The sequence below is a fragment of the Mus musculus genome, chromosome 19 (assembly GCF_000001635.26).
Source record: "Mus musculus strain C57BL/6J chromosome 19, GRCm38.p6 C57BL/6J".
NCBI lineage: Eukaryota > Metazoa > Chordata > Mammalia > Rodentia > Muridae > Mus > Mus musculus.
The window spans coordinates 12,214,130-12,230,302 of NC_000085.6; the positions used below are offsets into that span (position 1 = coordinate 12,214,130).

General features: G+C 40.2%; 1 protein-coding gene across 1 annotated transcript; it reads right to left on the reverse strand.

Moving 5' to 3' along the window:
• Positions 1–14,389: 14,389 nt before the first annotated feature.
• On the reverse strand, positions 14,390–15,433 carry Olfr1432 (olfactory receptor 1432). The gene has a single exon (NM_001011788.1). It carries the CDS (start codon positions 15,431–15,433, stop codon positions 14,390–14,392), a length of 1,044 nt encoding a protein of 347 aa, NP_001011788.1.
• Between the last annotated feature and the right edge of the window lie 740 nt (positions 15,434–16,173).

Here is a 16,173-nt window from a genome sequence, read left to right on the forward strand (position 1 = left end):
TAAGATGGCGCGGGCCTCCAACGAATCAGGAGCTGTCACGCCATATCAGGTGCTGAAACGTCACGCTGTGGGTTATAAAAGCAGCGCCATTTTCCCGGTTCGAGATCTTCCTGAGAAGCAAGCAATAAAGCTCTTGCCGCGGAAGATTCTGGTTTGTTGCGTCTTTCTTGCTGGTCGAGCGGGACGCAATAGTTGACTACTGGTTTGTTGTATATTGTTTTGATTATGTTTAGTTATGTGCCTTGTATCTATGATCTTCCTAATAGTTTTAACATGAAGGGGTGTTGAATTCTGTCAAATGCTTTTTGAGCATCTAATGAGATGATCATATCATTTTTTCTTTTAATTTGTTTGTATAGTAAATTATGTTGATGGATTTTTGTATACTGAATCATCCCTGCATCCCTAGGATAAAGCCTACTTGATAATGGTGAGTGATGTTTTTGATGTGTTCTTGAATTGAGAGAAATTTATTATTTTTGTGTCAGTGTTTATAAGCAGAAAATTGGTTTTCTTTCTTTTTTTGGTCTTTGTGTGGTTTAGGTATTAGGATAACTATGGTCTTGTAGAATGAATTAGGTAGTGTTCCTTCTGTATTGGTATTCCGTGGAATAGTTTGAGGTTATTGGTATTAGCTCTTCTTTGAAAGGCTGGTAGAAATCTGCACTAAAACCATCTATCTCTTGGTTTCTTTTTTCCTTTTCTTTTGGTTGTAAGACTTTTAATAACTGCTTTAATTTCTTTAGGGGTTATAGGGCTGTATAAATAGTTTACCTGAGTTTTTTTTTTAAACATAGGTTAGAAACTTGGCATATTATTTTTTTTATAATTAGGTATTCTCTTCATTTACATTTCAAATGCTATCCCAAAAGTCCCCCCAGACACCCCCCCACTCCTCTACCCACCCACTCCCACTTCTTGGCCCTGGTGTTCCCCAATACTGAGGCATATAAAGTTTGCAAGACCAAAGGGCCTCTCTTTCCAATGATGGCTGAATAGGCCATCTTCTGATACATATGCAGCTAGATACACAAACTCTGGGGGTACTGGTTAGTTCATATTATTGTTCCACCTATAGGGTTTCAGAACCCTTCAGCTCCTTGGGTACTTTCTCTAGCTCCTCCATTGGGGGCCCTGTGTTCCATCTAATAGCTGACTGTGAATATCCACTTCTGTGTTTGCCAGGTCCTAGCATAGCCTCACAAGAGATAGCTATATCAGGGTCCTTTCAGCAAAAACTTGCTGGTGTAAGCAATGGTGTCAGCGTTTGGAGGCTGATTATGGGATGGATCTCTATGTATGGCAGTCTCTAAGTGGCCCATCCTTTCCTCTCAGCTCCAACATTTGTCTCTGTAACTCCTTCCATGGGTGTTTTGTTCCCCATTCTAAGAAGAGGCAAAGTGTCCACACTTTGGTCTTTGTTCTTCTTGAGTTTCATGTGTTTTCAAATTGTATCTTGTATCTTGGGTATTCTAAGTATCTGGGCTAACATCCACTTATCAGTGAGTACATATCATGTGAGTTCTTTTGATATTGGGTTACCTCACTCAGGATGATGCCCTACAGGTCCATCCATTTTCCTAGGAATTTCATAAATTCATTCTTTTTAATAGCTGAGTAGTACTCCATTGTGTAAATGTACCACATTTTTTGTATCTATCCCTCTGTTGAGGGACATCTGGGTTATTTCCAGCCTCTGGCTATTATAAATAAGGCTTCTATGAACATAGTGGAGCATGTGTCTTTCTTACTAGTTGGAACATCTTCTGGATATATGCCCAGGAGAGGTATTGCTGGATCCTCTGGTAGTACTATGTCCAATTTTCTGAGGAACTGCCAGAGTGATTTCCAGAGTGGTTGTACAAGCTTGCAATCCCACCAACAATGGAGGAGTGTTCCTCTTTCTCCACATCATCGCCAGCATCTGCTGTCACCTGAATTTTTGATCTAGCCATTCTGACTGGTGTGAGGTGGAATCTCAGGGTTGTTTTGATTTGCATTACCCTGATGATCAAGGATGCTGAACATTTTTTCAGGTGCTTCTCAGCCATTCAAGATTCCTTAGGTGTGAATTCTTTGTTAAACTCTGCACCCCATTTTTAATGGGGTTATTTGATTTTCTGAAGTCCACCTTCTTGAGTTCTTTATATATGTTGGATATTAGTCCCCTATCTGATTTAGGATAGGTAAAGATCCTTTCCCATTCCGTTGGTGGCCTTTTTGTCTTATTGACGGTGTCTTTTGCCTTACAGAAGCTTTGCAATTTTATGAGGTCCCATTTGTCGATTATTGATCTTACAGCACAAGCCATTGCTGTTCTATTCAGGAATTTTTTCCCTGTGCCCATATCTTCGAGGCTTTTCCCCATTTCTCCTCTATAAATTTCAGTGTCTCTGTTTTTATGTGGAGTTCCTTGATCCACTTAGATTTGACCTTAGTACAAGGAGATAGGAATGGATCAATTCCCATTCTTCTATATTATAACGCCAGTTGTGCCAGCAACATTTGTTGAAACTGCTGTCTTTTTTCCACTGTATGGTTTTAGCTCCCTTGTCAAAGATCAAGTGACCATGGGTGTGTGGGTTCATTTCTGGGTCGTCAATTCTATTGCATTGGTCTACGTGTCTGTAGCTATAACAATACCATGCAGTTTTTGTCACAATTGCTCTGTAGTACAGCATTAGGTCAGGCATGGTGATTCCAACAGAGGTTCTTTTATCTTTGAGAAGAGTTTTTGCTATCCTAGGTTTTTTGTTATTCCAGATGAATTTGCAAATTCCACTTTCTTATTCGTTGAAGAATTGAGTTGGAATTTTGATGGGAATTGCATTGAATCTGTAGATTGCTTTTGACAAGATAGCCACTTTTACTATATTGATCCTGCCAATCTATGAGCATGGGAGATCTTTTCATCTTCTGAGATCTTCTTTAATTTTTTTCTTCAGAGACTTGAAGTTCTTATCATACAGATCTTTAACTTCCTTAGTTAGAGTCACACCAAGGTATTTTATATTATTTGTGGCTATTGAGAAGGGTATTGTTTCCCTAATTTCTTTCTCAGCCTGTTTATTCTTTGTGTACAGAAAGGCCATTGACTTGTTTGAGTTAATTTTATATCCAGCTACTTCATTGAATCTGTTTATCAGGTTTAGGTGTTCTCTGGTGGAATTTTTAGTGTCACTTATATATACTATCATATCATCTGCAAAAAGTGATATTTTGACTTCTTCCTTTCCAAATTGTACTCCCTTGATCTCCTTTTCTTGTCGAATTGCTCTGGCTAGGACTTCAAGTACAATGTTAAATAGGTAGGGAGAAAGTGGAAAGCCTTGTCTAGTCCCTGATTTTAGTGGGAATGCTTCTAGCTTCTCGTCATTTACTTTGATGTTGGCTACTGGCCTGCTGTAGGTTGCCATTATCATGTTTAGGTATGGGCCGTGAATTCCTGATTTTCCAAGACTTTTATCATGAATGGGTGTTGGATTTTGTCAAATGCTTTCTCTGCATCTAACGAGATGATCATGTAGTTTTTGTCTTTGAGTTTGTTTATATAGTGGATTAAGTTGATGGATTTCCATGTATTAAACCATCCCTCCATCCCTGGAATGAAACCTACTTGGTCAGGATGGATGATTGTTTTGATGTGTTCTAGGATTCGGTTAGTGAGAATTTTATTGAGTATATTTGCATCAGTATTCATAAGGGAAATTGGTCTGAAGTTCTCTATCCTTGTTGGGTCTCACTGTGGTTTAGGTATCAGAGTAATTGTGGCTTCATAGAATGAATTGGGTAGAGTTCCCTCTACTTCTATTTTGTGAAATAGTTTGTGAAGAACTGGAATTAGATCTTCTTTGAAGGTCTGTTAGAACTCTGCACTAAACCCATCTGGTCCTGGGATTTTTTTGGTTGGGAGACCATTAATGATTGCTTCTATTTCTTTAGGGGATATAGGACTGTTTACATTATTAATCTCATCATGATTTAACTTTGGTACCTGGTATCTGTCTAGGAATTTGTCCATTTCATCCAGGATCTCCAATTTTGTTGAGTATAGCCTTTTGTAGAAGGATCTGATGGTGTTTTGGATTTCTTCAGGATCTGTTGTTATGTCTCCTTTTTCATTTCTGATTTTGTTAATTAGGATGCTGTCCCTGTGCCCTCTAGTGAGTCTGGCTAAGGGTTTATCTATCTTGTTGATTTTCTCAAAGAACCAGCTCCTCATTTGGTTGATTCTTTGAATAGTTCTTCTTGTTTCCACTTGGTTGATTTCGCCCCTGAGTTTGATTATTTCCTACTGTCTACTCCTCTTGGGTGAATTTGCTTCCTTTTTTTCTAGAGCTTTTAGGTGTGTTGTCAAGCTGCTAGTGTGTGCTCTTTCTAGTTTCGTTTTGAAGGCACTCAGACCTATGAGTTTTCCTCTCAGAAATGCTTTCATTGTATCCCATAAGTTTGGGTATGTTGTGGCTTCATTTTCATTAAACTGTAAAAAGTCTTTATTTCTTTCTTTATTCCTTCCTTGACCAAGGTATCATTGAGTAGAGTGTTGTTCAGTTTCAACGTGAATGCTGGCCTTCTTTTATTTATCTCGCTATTGAAGAACAGCCTTATTCCATGGTGATCTGATAGGATGCATGGGGCAATTTCAATATTTTTTATCTGTTGAGTTCTGTTTTTTTCACCAATTAAATGGCCAATTTTGGAGAAGGTACCATGAGGTGCTGAGAAGGTATATCCTTTTGTTTTAGGATAAAGTGTTCTGTAGATATCTGTTAAATCCATTCGTTTCATAATTTCTGTTAGTTTCACTGTGTCCCTGTTTAGTTTCTGTGTCCATGATCTGTCCATTGATGAAAGTGGTGTGTTGAAGTCTCCCACTATTATTGTGTGAAGTGCAATGTGTGCTTTGAGCTTTACTAAAGTGTCTTTAATGAATGTGGCTGCCCTTGCATTTGGAGCATAGATATTCAGAATTGAGAGTTCCTCTTGGAAGAGTTTGCCTTTGTTGAGTATGAAGTGCCCCTCCTTGTCTTTTTTGATAACTTTTGGTTAGAAGTCGATTTTATTAGATATTAGAATGGCTACTCCTGCTTGTTTCTTCAGACCATTTGCTTGGAAAATTGTTTTCTAGCCTTTCACTCTGAGGTAGTGTCTGTCTTTTTTTCCCTGAGATGGGTTTCCTGTAAGCAGCAGAATGTTGGGTCCTGTTTGTGTAGCCAGTCTGTTAGTCTATGTCTTTTAATTGGGGAATTGAGTCCATTGATATTAAGAGATATTAAGGAAAAGTAATTGTTGCTTCCTATTATTTTTGTTGTTAGAGTTGGCATTCTGTTCTTGTGGCTGTCTTCTTTTAGGTTTGTTGAAGGATTACTTTCTTGTTTTTTCTACGGCATGGTTTCTGTCCTTGTATATTTTTTTTCCTGTTATTATCCTTTGAAGGGCTGGATTTGTGGAAAGATATTGTGTGAATTTGGTTTTGTCATGGAATACTTTCTTTCTCCATCTATGGTAATGAAAGTTTGCCTGGGTATAGTAGCTTGGGCTGGCATTTGTGTTCTCTTAGTGTCTGTATAACATCTGTCCAGGATCTTCTGGCTTTCATAGTCTCTGGTGAAAAGTCTGGTGTAATTCTTATAGGCCTGCCTTTATGTGTTACTTGACCTTTTCCCCTTACTGCTTTTAATATTCTATCTTTATTTAGTGCACTTGTTGTTCTGATTATTAAGTGTCAGGAGGAGTTTCTTTTCTGGTCCAGTCTATTTGGAGTTCTGTAGGTTCTTATATGTTCATGGGCATCTCTTTCTTTAGGTTTGGGAAGTTTCTTCTATAATTTTGTTGAAGACATTTGCTGGTCCTTTAAGTTGAATATCTTCATTATCATCCATTCCTATTATCTGTAGGTTTGGTCTTCTCATTGTGTCCTGGATTTCCTGGATGTTTTGAGTTAGGATCTTTTTGCATTTTGCATTTTCTTTGATTGTTGTGGCGATGTTCTCTATGGAATCTTCTGCACCTGAGATTCTCTCTTCCATTTCTTGTATTCTGTTGCTGATGCTTGCATCTATGGTTCCAGATTTCTTTCCTAGGGTTTCTATCTCCAGTGTTGCCTCACTTTGGGTTTTCTTTATTGTCTCTACTTCCCTTTTTAGGTCTTGTATGGTTTTGTTCAATTCCATCACCTGTTTGGTTTTGTTTTCCTTTTTTCTTTAAGGACTTCTACCTGTTTGATTGTGTTTTCCTGTTTCTCTTTAGGACTGTACCTCTTTAGCAGTGTTATCCTGTATTTATTTAAGGAGTATTAAAGTCCTTCTTGATGTCCTCTACCATCATCATGAGATATGCTTTTAAATCCGGGTCTACCTTTTCAGGTGTGTTGGGGTATAAAGGATTGGCTGAGGTGGGAGTGCTGGGTTCTGATGATGGTGAGTGGTCTTGGTTTCTGTTAGTAAGATTCTTATGTTTGCCTTTAGCCATCTGGTAATCTCTCGAGTTAGTTGTTATAGTTGTCTCTGGTTAGAACTTGTTCCTCCTGTGATTCTGTTAGCCTCTATCAGCAGACCTGGGAGACTAGATCTCTCCTGAGTTTCAGGTGTTAGGGTACTCTCTGCAGGCAAGCTGTCCTCTTGCAGGGAAGGTGCACAGATATCTGGCATTCGGACCTGCCTCCTGGCAGAAGATGAAGGCCCGAAATCGGCCCTGTCCCAGAAGCTCTGTTGCTTCTGCCTGTCCCAGAAGCTGTGTAGCTTCTGTAGTTGGCACTCTCACCTACACAGTCTAGTCTCTGAGAAATACCAGACCAGAGATTGCTCCCCCAGGTGCTCCTGTAAAGCCCTCCCGGGCGGGGCAGACACTTCTCCTCTGGCAGGGAAGGTGTCCAGAGGTGGCACTTCTGGATCCTGAAGTAGGGTCTGCCCCAGAAGCTGTGTGGCTTTCACCTGTCCCAGAAGCTATTAGCTTCTGTAGTCCACACTCTCACCTGCACAGACTAGTCTCTTAGGGATCCGGGAACCAAGGTAGCTCCCCCAGGTTCTCCAGCAAAGCCCTCCCAGGCAGGGCAGACACCTCTCCTCTGGTAGGGAAGGTGCCCGGATGTCTGGAGCCCAAAATGGGGTCTGCCCCAGGAGCTGTGTGGCTTCTGCCTGCCCCAGAAGCTGTTACCTTCTGTAGTCCACACTCTCACCTACACAGACTAGTCTCTGAGGGAGTTTACCTGATCTTGATTTAACTTTGTTAAGTGGTATCTGTCTAGAAAGTCATTCATTTCATTTGGATTTTCATGTTTTGTTGAGTATAGGCTTTCAAAGTAAGACCTAATGTATTTTTGAATTTCCTCAGTTTCTATTGTTATGTATTCCTTTTCATTTCATTTCTGATTTTGCTTATTTGGATACTGTCTCTCTGCCTTTTGGTTAGTTTGGCTAAGGGTTTGTCTCTCTTGTTGATTTTCTGAAAGAACCAGCTCTTGGTTTCATTGATTCTTTGTTTGTTTCTTTGTTTCTAATTGATTGCTTTTAGCCCTATATTTGATTATTTCTTGCCTTCCATTCCTTTTCTGTTTGCTTGCTTGTTTGTTTTTTTTTTTCCTAGAGTTTTCAGATATACCTTTAAATTGCTGGTATGTGAATTTTCTAATTTTTTTATTGAGGCACTTAGTGTTATGAGCTTTGTGATGCTTTCATTGTGTCCCATAAGTTTCAGTATGCTGTGCCTTCATTTTCATTGAATTCTGAAAAATCTTTAATTTCTTCCCTGACTAAATGATCACTAAGCAGAGAGTTTTTCGGTTTCCATAAGTATGTGGGCTTTCTGTTGTTTCTGTTGGTGGTTGTTGTTAAAGTCCAGCCTTAATCTGTGGTTATATGATAGAAACCAAGGTGTTATTGGTATATAGGATGGTTACTGACATATGTAGATTAATTTTGTATCCTGTTATTTTGCTGAAAGTGTTTATCAGGTATTAGGTGGTGTTTTCAGGTCTGTATGTATAGGATATAGTCCTGTACAAAGAGAGATACTTTGATATTTCTCTTTCCTGCAAACTAGGCTGGACTGGAGGGAGAGAAGTTTAGCTGTACATGGGTGGGTGCTGTGAGGATCTTGGTCTTTGGTGAGTTTGCTGCCAAAGAACACACACCTTGGAGCAGCTTCAGATCATTCATTTACTCGGGGGTGGGGGGTGGGGTGGATAAAGGCTATTTAAACTCTTCCTTCAGGCCTGACCTTCCTGGTCAAAGTTCAGTTTCCACTAAGGCCAAATAGCAGGCCAAGGGATGTTTTTCAAAGGGAGAATAGTTGTCTGCAGATGATGGTAGAGATTGCCCCAAAATTTCAAAGGTCTCCTCTGTGATTCACCTACAGGGGCCTGCCAGAGGCTCCAAACAGCCTCTCTATCTGTCACTGACACCTCAAGTACCATCAGGTCTGCTGGATCATATGGTCCAAGTGGTAGAGCAGCCTGTACAACAGCCTGGACCTGTTGAAGAGCCTTCTCCTGTTCCAGGCTCCACATAAAGCTAGCAGCTTCCTGAGTCACTTGGTAAATAGGCCTGAGTAACATACCCCAGTGAGGAATGTGCTGTCTCCAGAATCCAAATAGACCTACTAAATGTTGTGTTTCCTTTTTGGTGGTGGAAGGGGCCAGGTGCAATAACTTATATTTCACCAAACAAGGATTATGTCTGCATCCCCCACACCACTGTACTCCTAAGAATTTCACTGAGGTAGATGGTCCTTGAATTTTGGTTGGATTTATTTTTCACCCTCTGATACACATATGTGTTACTAATGAGTCCAAAAGTGTTTGCAAATTCTTGCTCACTTGGTCCAATCAACATAATGTCATCACTATAGTGCACCAATGTGATATTTTGTGGAAGAGACAAATTATCAAGATCCCTTCTAACTAAGTTATGACACAGGGCAGGAGAGTTAATGTATCCTTGAGGGAAAACTACTGGCCTTGCCGACTGAAAGCAAATTCCTTCTGGTGGTCCTTATGGAAAGGTACTGAGAAGAAGGCATTGGCCAGATCAATAGCTGCATACCAGGTACCAGGAGATGTGTTAATTTGCTCAAGTAATGAAACTACATCTGGTATAGCAGCTGCGATTGGAGTTACTACCTGATTTAGTTTTCAATAGTCAATTGTCATTTTCCATGATCCATCTGTCTTCTGCACTGTCCAGATAGGAGAGTTAAAGGGAGATGTGTTGGTAACCACCACACTTGCATCTTTCAAGTCCTTGATAGTGGCAGTAATTTCTGCAGTTTCTCCAGGAATACGATACTGGTTTTTGATTCATTATTTTCTTTGGCAGAGGCAATGCTAAAGGCGTCCATTTAGCCTTTTCAACCATAATAGCCCTCACGCCATAGGTCAGGGAACCAATGTGAGAATTCTGCCAATTTCTGAATATATCTATCCCAATTATACATTCTGGAACTGGGGAAATGACCACAGGATGTATTCCTGGAACTACTGGACCTACTGTGAATTGGACACCAGTCAAAACTCCATTAATAACCTGTCCTCCATAAGCTCCTACTTTAACTGGAGGGCCACAATGTTTCTTTGGATCTCCTTGGATCAGTGTCAATTCAGAACCAGTCCCCAGGAAGTCTGATTATTTCCTTTCCTCCAGTGTACAGTTACCCTTGTAAAAGGTCCCCATGGGGAAGGACTGGAGAAAGGCTAACAGCAAAACTTTTAGGTGTCTTATCAAGATCCTTTCTCAGGGGAACCTGGTCATCCCTTCATTCAAGGGGTTCTGGATCTGAAAACTGAATCAAGTCTGGAAATTGATTCACTGGCTAATAATTGCCCTTTGCCACGATCCAATTTAGCCTTTCTTTCATTTGTTTGAGAACTTTTCTGCTTATACAGATCAAACAGATATGCAGTAGGCTTCCTATTTATTTCATGTCTGGAAACACCATGACTGATTAGCCAGTACCAAAGGTCCGAACCATTATAAATTTCACCTCTCCTGTGCTGACTCTTATGGGGTATGTCATTATAAACATTGTTTTGTCTATGCTGTCCATTATAATAACTACAATCACCTTGTCTCTGGTGATTAAATGTTGCCACCTGGCCCTTGTTACCTCGGGCCCAATTAAACCCATTGAATTTAATTCATCTAATTGAGCAGCAGCATCTCCAACCCTAAGGTGTGGACCAAAAAAAAAAAAAAAAAGTAAGAACAAAACCCTTCAAATGTGCTGGTGCCCCTATTACCAGTTTACATCTTATAGGACTGGTGAAGGGCATATCTTCTGAACTTTCTCATTGTGGAGGATTAGATTTTACACAATGTATATACTCTAGCATTGCAATTTCTCTAAGACTTAAAATCCCTTTGTCAACACTAAGCCAAGGGATATCAGGCATTCCTACTCCTTTTCAGTAGGCCATCTTTTGATAAACACTTCAGCCAACCATTCAAATAAACTTTTGACACCTTTTTTAACTGTGCAAGCTTCCATATTAAATGTAGACTCTCCACTCAGATGGCCCATGTCAATAAATTCAGTCTGCTCTAGTTTTATGTTCCTTCCATCATTATCCCATCCCCTTAAAAACCATTCCCACACATATTCCCCAGACTTCTGCTTGAATGATTTAGCAAATTCATAAGCTCCTTTGTAGTGTAGTGAATTTCCTCATGGACTACACTTTCTACCTTCCCTCTAAGGGGCCTGTTTTGCCTTGAGTCTGGTTTTCAGTCTAGAAGAAACTATTGGTGGGCCTTGAGAAACATCAGTATTGCCTTGTCTGGCATTTTCTTCAGTGAAAGTCACTGCTGGTTTATCAGACTCTGGGGGATTAATTTCCTCATGTGGGGAAGGCATTATTTCAAGGGGTGGGGCTGATGGTACTACTTCCTCAGGTGGGGCAAACCCTTGAGAATCTGAAGATTCAAAATTCTTAGCTTCAACAGGGTCTTCTCACATATCCCCATCTCAAGTTATAGGATCCCATTCTTTGCCAATTTATGCCCTTATTTTACTGTTGACACCCTCTGAGGCTGAGGCTTGAATTTTTGCTGTAATTCAGCCAACCTTATAATGAGGGCTTCAGCTTGATTTTCTGCAACTTGAGTTCTATGGCTGCTGGAGAGAATAATCTCTTCAAGGACTCACTTAGCAACTTTTAGATTGTTTATTTGTGTCTGGAGACATTCGATTTTACCACACAGCACCTTCTTTTCCTTCATCATCTTTTCCCTCAAGATGCTAAGAGAAATCAGCTAGCAAAGTCATTTTTCCATCCCCCCCATCTTGTAGAAAGTTTTGTACATTTAATCACCTAATTCATCAAGAAAATCAAGGGCATTAGCTTCTTAAAGCTTGAAATATAGTTCAACCACCAGTCTTCAATATTCTCTGAGCTCCCAGGAGGGAGAGAATCTGGAGTGGTTTCAGTAGTTGAAGGTGCTGGTGAATTATCAAACCAACTCCAGATTTTTAAAAAGATTCATCCTTATACTTCTGCTCCTCTAGAACCACTCCTGTTATCAACTTCTGTATTAGTCAGGTTCTCCAGTGTTACAGAATATATGGCTAGTCTCTATATAGTAAGGGAATTTGTTGATGACTTAAAGTCTGTAGTATAACTCTCAAAAATGCTCAGCAGCAGCTGTGAGTGGAAGTCCAAGGATCTAGCAGTTGCTCAGTCCCACAAAGCAAGCTGGCAAAGAAGGGAGTGAATCTTCCTTCTTCCAATGTCCTTATGTAGGTCTCCAGAAGAAGGTGTAGCCCACATTAAAGGTATGTGCCACCACGTCTTTAATCCCAGATGACCTTGAACTCAGAGATCTCCCTGTCTTAATCTTCTGGAATTCACAGCCACTATGCCTCAAGATTTCCATGCTGAGATCCAGGCCACAAACTTGTATCTCCCAGCCTCCAGATTAGGATCACTGGTGAGCCTTCCAGTGCTGTATTGTAGTTCATTCCAGATATAGTTAAATTGACAACCAGGAATAGCCAATACACCCAATTCTTAGTAAAGTCTTTGTCATCCTGAGACCTCATGAACAGAATCTCCACTGCCCATATTTCTTTCAGTATTAGTGTCTTCCAAGCTTTCATGAAAGTGGTACATTATACATTTTCAATTCAATTCAACGGTTTTTTCAATGCAAAGTTGCAAAGTCTCTAATTCCTCTGCCCAAAAATCAGGGTCAGGTTTATCACAGGGATGTTCCCATTTTCTTAAGTGCCAATTTGTGTTTGAATTTAGATTCTGTTCTTGGAATAAAAGATCCCAGCAAAAAACAACAAGGAGGGAGGGGTTTATTTGGTTTACAGTTCCTGGTTACATCCTTGAGGGAAATTTGACACAGTTGTGCATGCAGGTAGTCATATCATATCTGCCTTCAGGAGCACAGAGAGGTTAAATGCATGCTTGATCATAGTGAGTGATGTTTTTGATGGGTTCTCAGATTAAGTTTGAGAGAAATTTATTATTTTTGTGTCAATGTTTATAAACAGAATTGGTTCTCTTTCTTGTTTAGGTCTTTGTGTGGATTAGGAACTAGGGTCCCAGAAGGAAGAGTTGGGGACAGGAGAGAGGAGTCAGAGCAGGCAGTGGAGCAGAGGAAGTGACAGGCATGTAAGTCTCTGGGCACATATAATTTGTAGCCTCTGTCATAGGTGGAGAGCAAGGAGGATGAGGCAGGATATTCTTTGCCCAGTCATTGAATTATCTTGTTAGTTTTAAAATATTAATATTGTCTAGTGTTTTCAATCCATTGTGACTAATGTGGGCAAGAGAAAGGGCACAGCCAGGGGATGGAGAGACAATTGTTTGTGACTTGGTGGAGCCAGCCGTGACCTAGGTTGAGCTCTTGAGAAAGAGCTAGTGAGGTTTTAAAATTACATGCAGCAATCATGTCTTATCTATCATCTATCAATATCTATCTATCTATCTATCTATCTATCTATCTATCTATCTATCTGTCTGTCTGCCTACCTATCTACTTATTTATGGTATCATGAATCTAGGCTGACCTAGAACTCACTAAATAGATGAGGGTGACCTTGAACTCTTGTTCTTGCTGCTTCAACAAAGCTTCATCAAATAGGAGGGAAAAGACATTTATTTGAGAAATAACTGAACAGTTATCGTATGTCCCCACTATGTCTCCTTTGTTCTCTTCTCCTTTTCCCTCCTCTCATCTAATTGTTCCCTTCTCTCTTCACCCTTCTGTTTCCTTTCTCTCCTATTCCATCCCTTACCCCCTTCTCCTTCACTCCCCTGTTTCCTCTTCCTCTTGTTCCTCTATTTCTCCCCCTTTCTTCCTTTTCCCCCCCCTCTCTTCCCCCTATATCTTTACTATTCATTTATTCTCGTTATGTGTTTCTACTTGGGCCTAAAATTATAAAATATTTATTTTAATTCATTTTCAATTTTCATAATTTGTTTATGTATCATATAGCTTTATATTTAGTATTATGTAAAAATCACTAAACTAAAATCACTACAGTCTGAAGAAGTGAAAAGCTGTGTTCACTCCTAGTTCTTGCCATCTCTCTATGTGCATTAGCTCTCAAAACACATGTTATAAAAAACACCATGATATTAAGGTTTTATATGTCTGGCATTTAGCCACAAATACTAGTGTCTGTCTTTCTCTCTCTCTCTCTCTCTCTCTCTCTCTCTCTCTCTCTCTCTTTCTTTCTTTTTAATTTTTGAGAATTTTTTTTTTCTTCGAGACAGGGTTTCTCTGTATAGCCCTGGCTGTCCTGTAACTCACTTTGTAGACTAGGCTGGCCTCGAACTCAGAAACATGCCTGCCTCTGCCTCCTGAGTGCTGGGATTAAAGGCGTGTGCCACCACGCATGACAATTTTTGAGAATTTTATATATACATAACAGTGTGTTTTGATCATCTCACCTCCCATGTCCTTAAAGACTTTACCATCATCATCACATTCCTTTTTTAAAAATAAATTTTATGTCCTCCATTTAAAAAATAAGCCACTGACCAATTAGAGCTGCCCATATATGCATAGGTATGTGGTCATCCACCTGTGAGGGACCATCCCCTTAAAAATAATGCTCCATCCCATAACAGTCATCAACTGTCAAATAGTTTCTCATCTTAGGAGCTCATGTGCTCCTCCCCTATCCATGCTAAAATGTTAATTGGTTTGATATTATGTAGGTATTGTGTAGGCAACCACACGTGCTAAACTCATGAGTGCAAAGATCCTGTCATATCCAGAAGACACTGAGAAGCAAACTTTTAAAACTGTTTAGTTTCAACGTCATTGTCTTAGACCACATAAAAACAGCTAACCAGATTTTAATACCAGGTAATACCAAGTGCCAAGTAAGCCAGGTGATTACTATATCTGTCTGCTTAACCATGTTATTACTACATCTGTTAATTTGAAAGGTCTACAGAAGGTCTCAATGTTTTCACTCCTGCCTTCCTCTTAAGGATGGAACCTGCCCAGATGCTATGTTTCTGAGGTAAATGCACTGCCTTCTTCAGCACTCTCTTGAGGGCCTCCTTGATCTCTGTGTTCCTCAGACTGTAGATCAGAGGGTTTACCATGGGGATGAGGATGGTGTAGACCACAGACAGCACCTTGTCTTGCTTTGTGGAGTGCTGAGAGCTGTGGTGCATGTACACAGAGAAGACTGTGCCATAGAAGAGAGTTACTGCTGCCAGGTGGGAGCCACATGTCTTGAATGCTTTGACACAGCCTTCGAATGAGGCCACTTTCAGGATGGAAACTGCAATGAATACATAGGAGAAGATAATAACAAGGAAAGAGCCAAACCCAACAAAAAGAGCTGCCAGGAAAAGAACCAGCTGGCTGATGAAGGGATCAGAGCAAGACAAGGGAATGATCTGAGGAATGTCACAGAAGAAATGACGAATGACATTTGGCCCACAATAGTAGAGATTAAAACAAGCAACTGTTTGAACAAAGCTAATAAAGAATCCACTCCCATAGACACCAGCAACCATCCTCCAGCAAAGACTGGGAGCCATGATGGCTGAGTACTGCAGAGGGCTACCAATGGCCACATACCTGTCATAGGCCATGGCAGTCAGCAAGCAGCACTCAGATGCACCCATCCAAGCCAAAACAAAATTCTGAGTGGCACAAGCAATGAAGGAAATTGTTTTCTCTGTTTTTAAGAAGTCTGAAAGTATCCTTGGGCTGATAGAAGAAGAATAGCATATATCTATAAATGACAGGAAACTGAGAAAAAAGTACATGGGTGTTTGTAGGTGAGAGTCCATTCTGATGAGGATGATAAGGCCCAGGTTCCAAATCAGAGTAATGAGGTATGTCCCTAGGAAGACAGGAAAAAGGATGAGCTGCAGCTCAGCTTGGTCCAAGAGCCCCAGGAGGACAAACATGGCCACAGAGGTGTGGTTTCCATCTCCCAGCACAGATCTGCTTGGCATCATCTGCTGAAGAAAGGTGAGAAATTATGTTATTTTTCATCTCTGAACACCCCACTTCACCCCACTACACTCCAGAATCTTGGGCATGATGTCTCATTGTTTCTCAGTAAAATACATCAATTTCTGCCTTTTTAAAATTTAAGAATAGTAGCATGGAAAACAATGTTTTTGGTGAACTGATAAGTCAAAGCATCGTATAAAAAATCCAATAGCTGGATAAGATGTAAAACTTCCCTATGGAGGCATAAATATATTCAAGAGACCCTGTGTAGGATGAAGAAGAGATATAGTCATGTGCACTATTACCAGCCCAGTGCAGGAAGAAAGGTAGACTCTTGAAAGACTCCTGGGAGTTAATATATTTTTATCAACAGAACTTATCTCAGAGACACTGCTGTGCAAATGAACTGGGCAATGAGTAGGTCATTAAAAGTGCTGTCAGTCACAGGAGAATGAGGGCTGAGAAGACGCTTCTATTGGTTCATGTTACTAAGCATGAGGACCTGAGACTTCATGCAGGTAACAGCACCCACACAGAAGTCAGGATCTGTCAGAGTACTTCTGTAATCTCAGAGCTGAATGTATGAGACCAGTGCAGACATGGAGATATTGTAGCTGTCTATCCAGTCTAGCCATTCTTGACAATATTTAGTGAGAGAACTTGTCTCAAAAGCAAATTACAAAACAAAAGATCAAGCAAATGAACACCAACGTGGGTGGCTACCAAGAAAGATACCTAACAT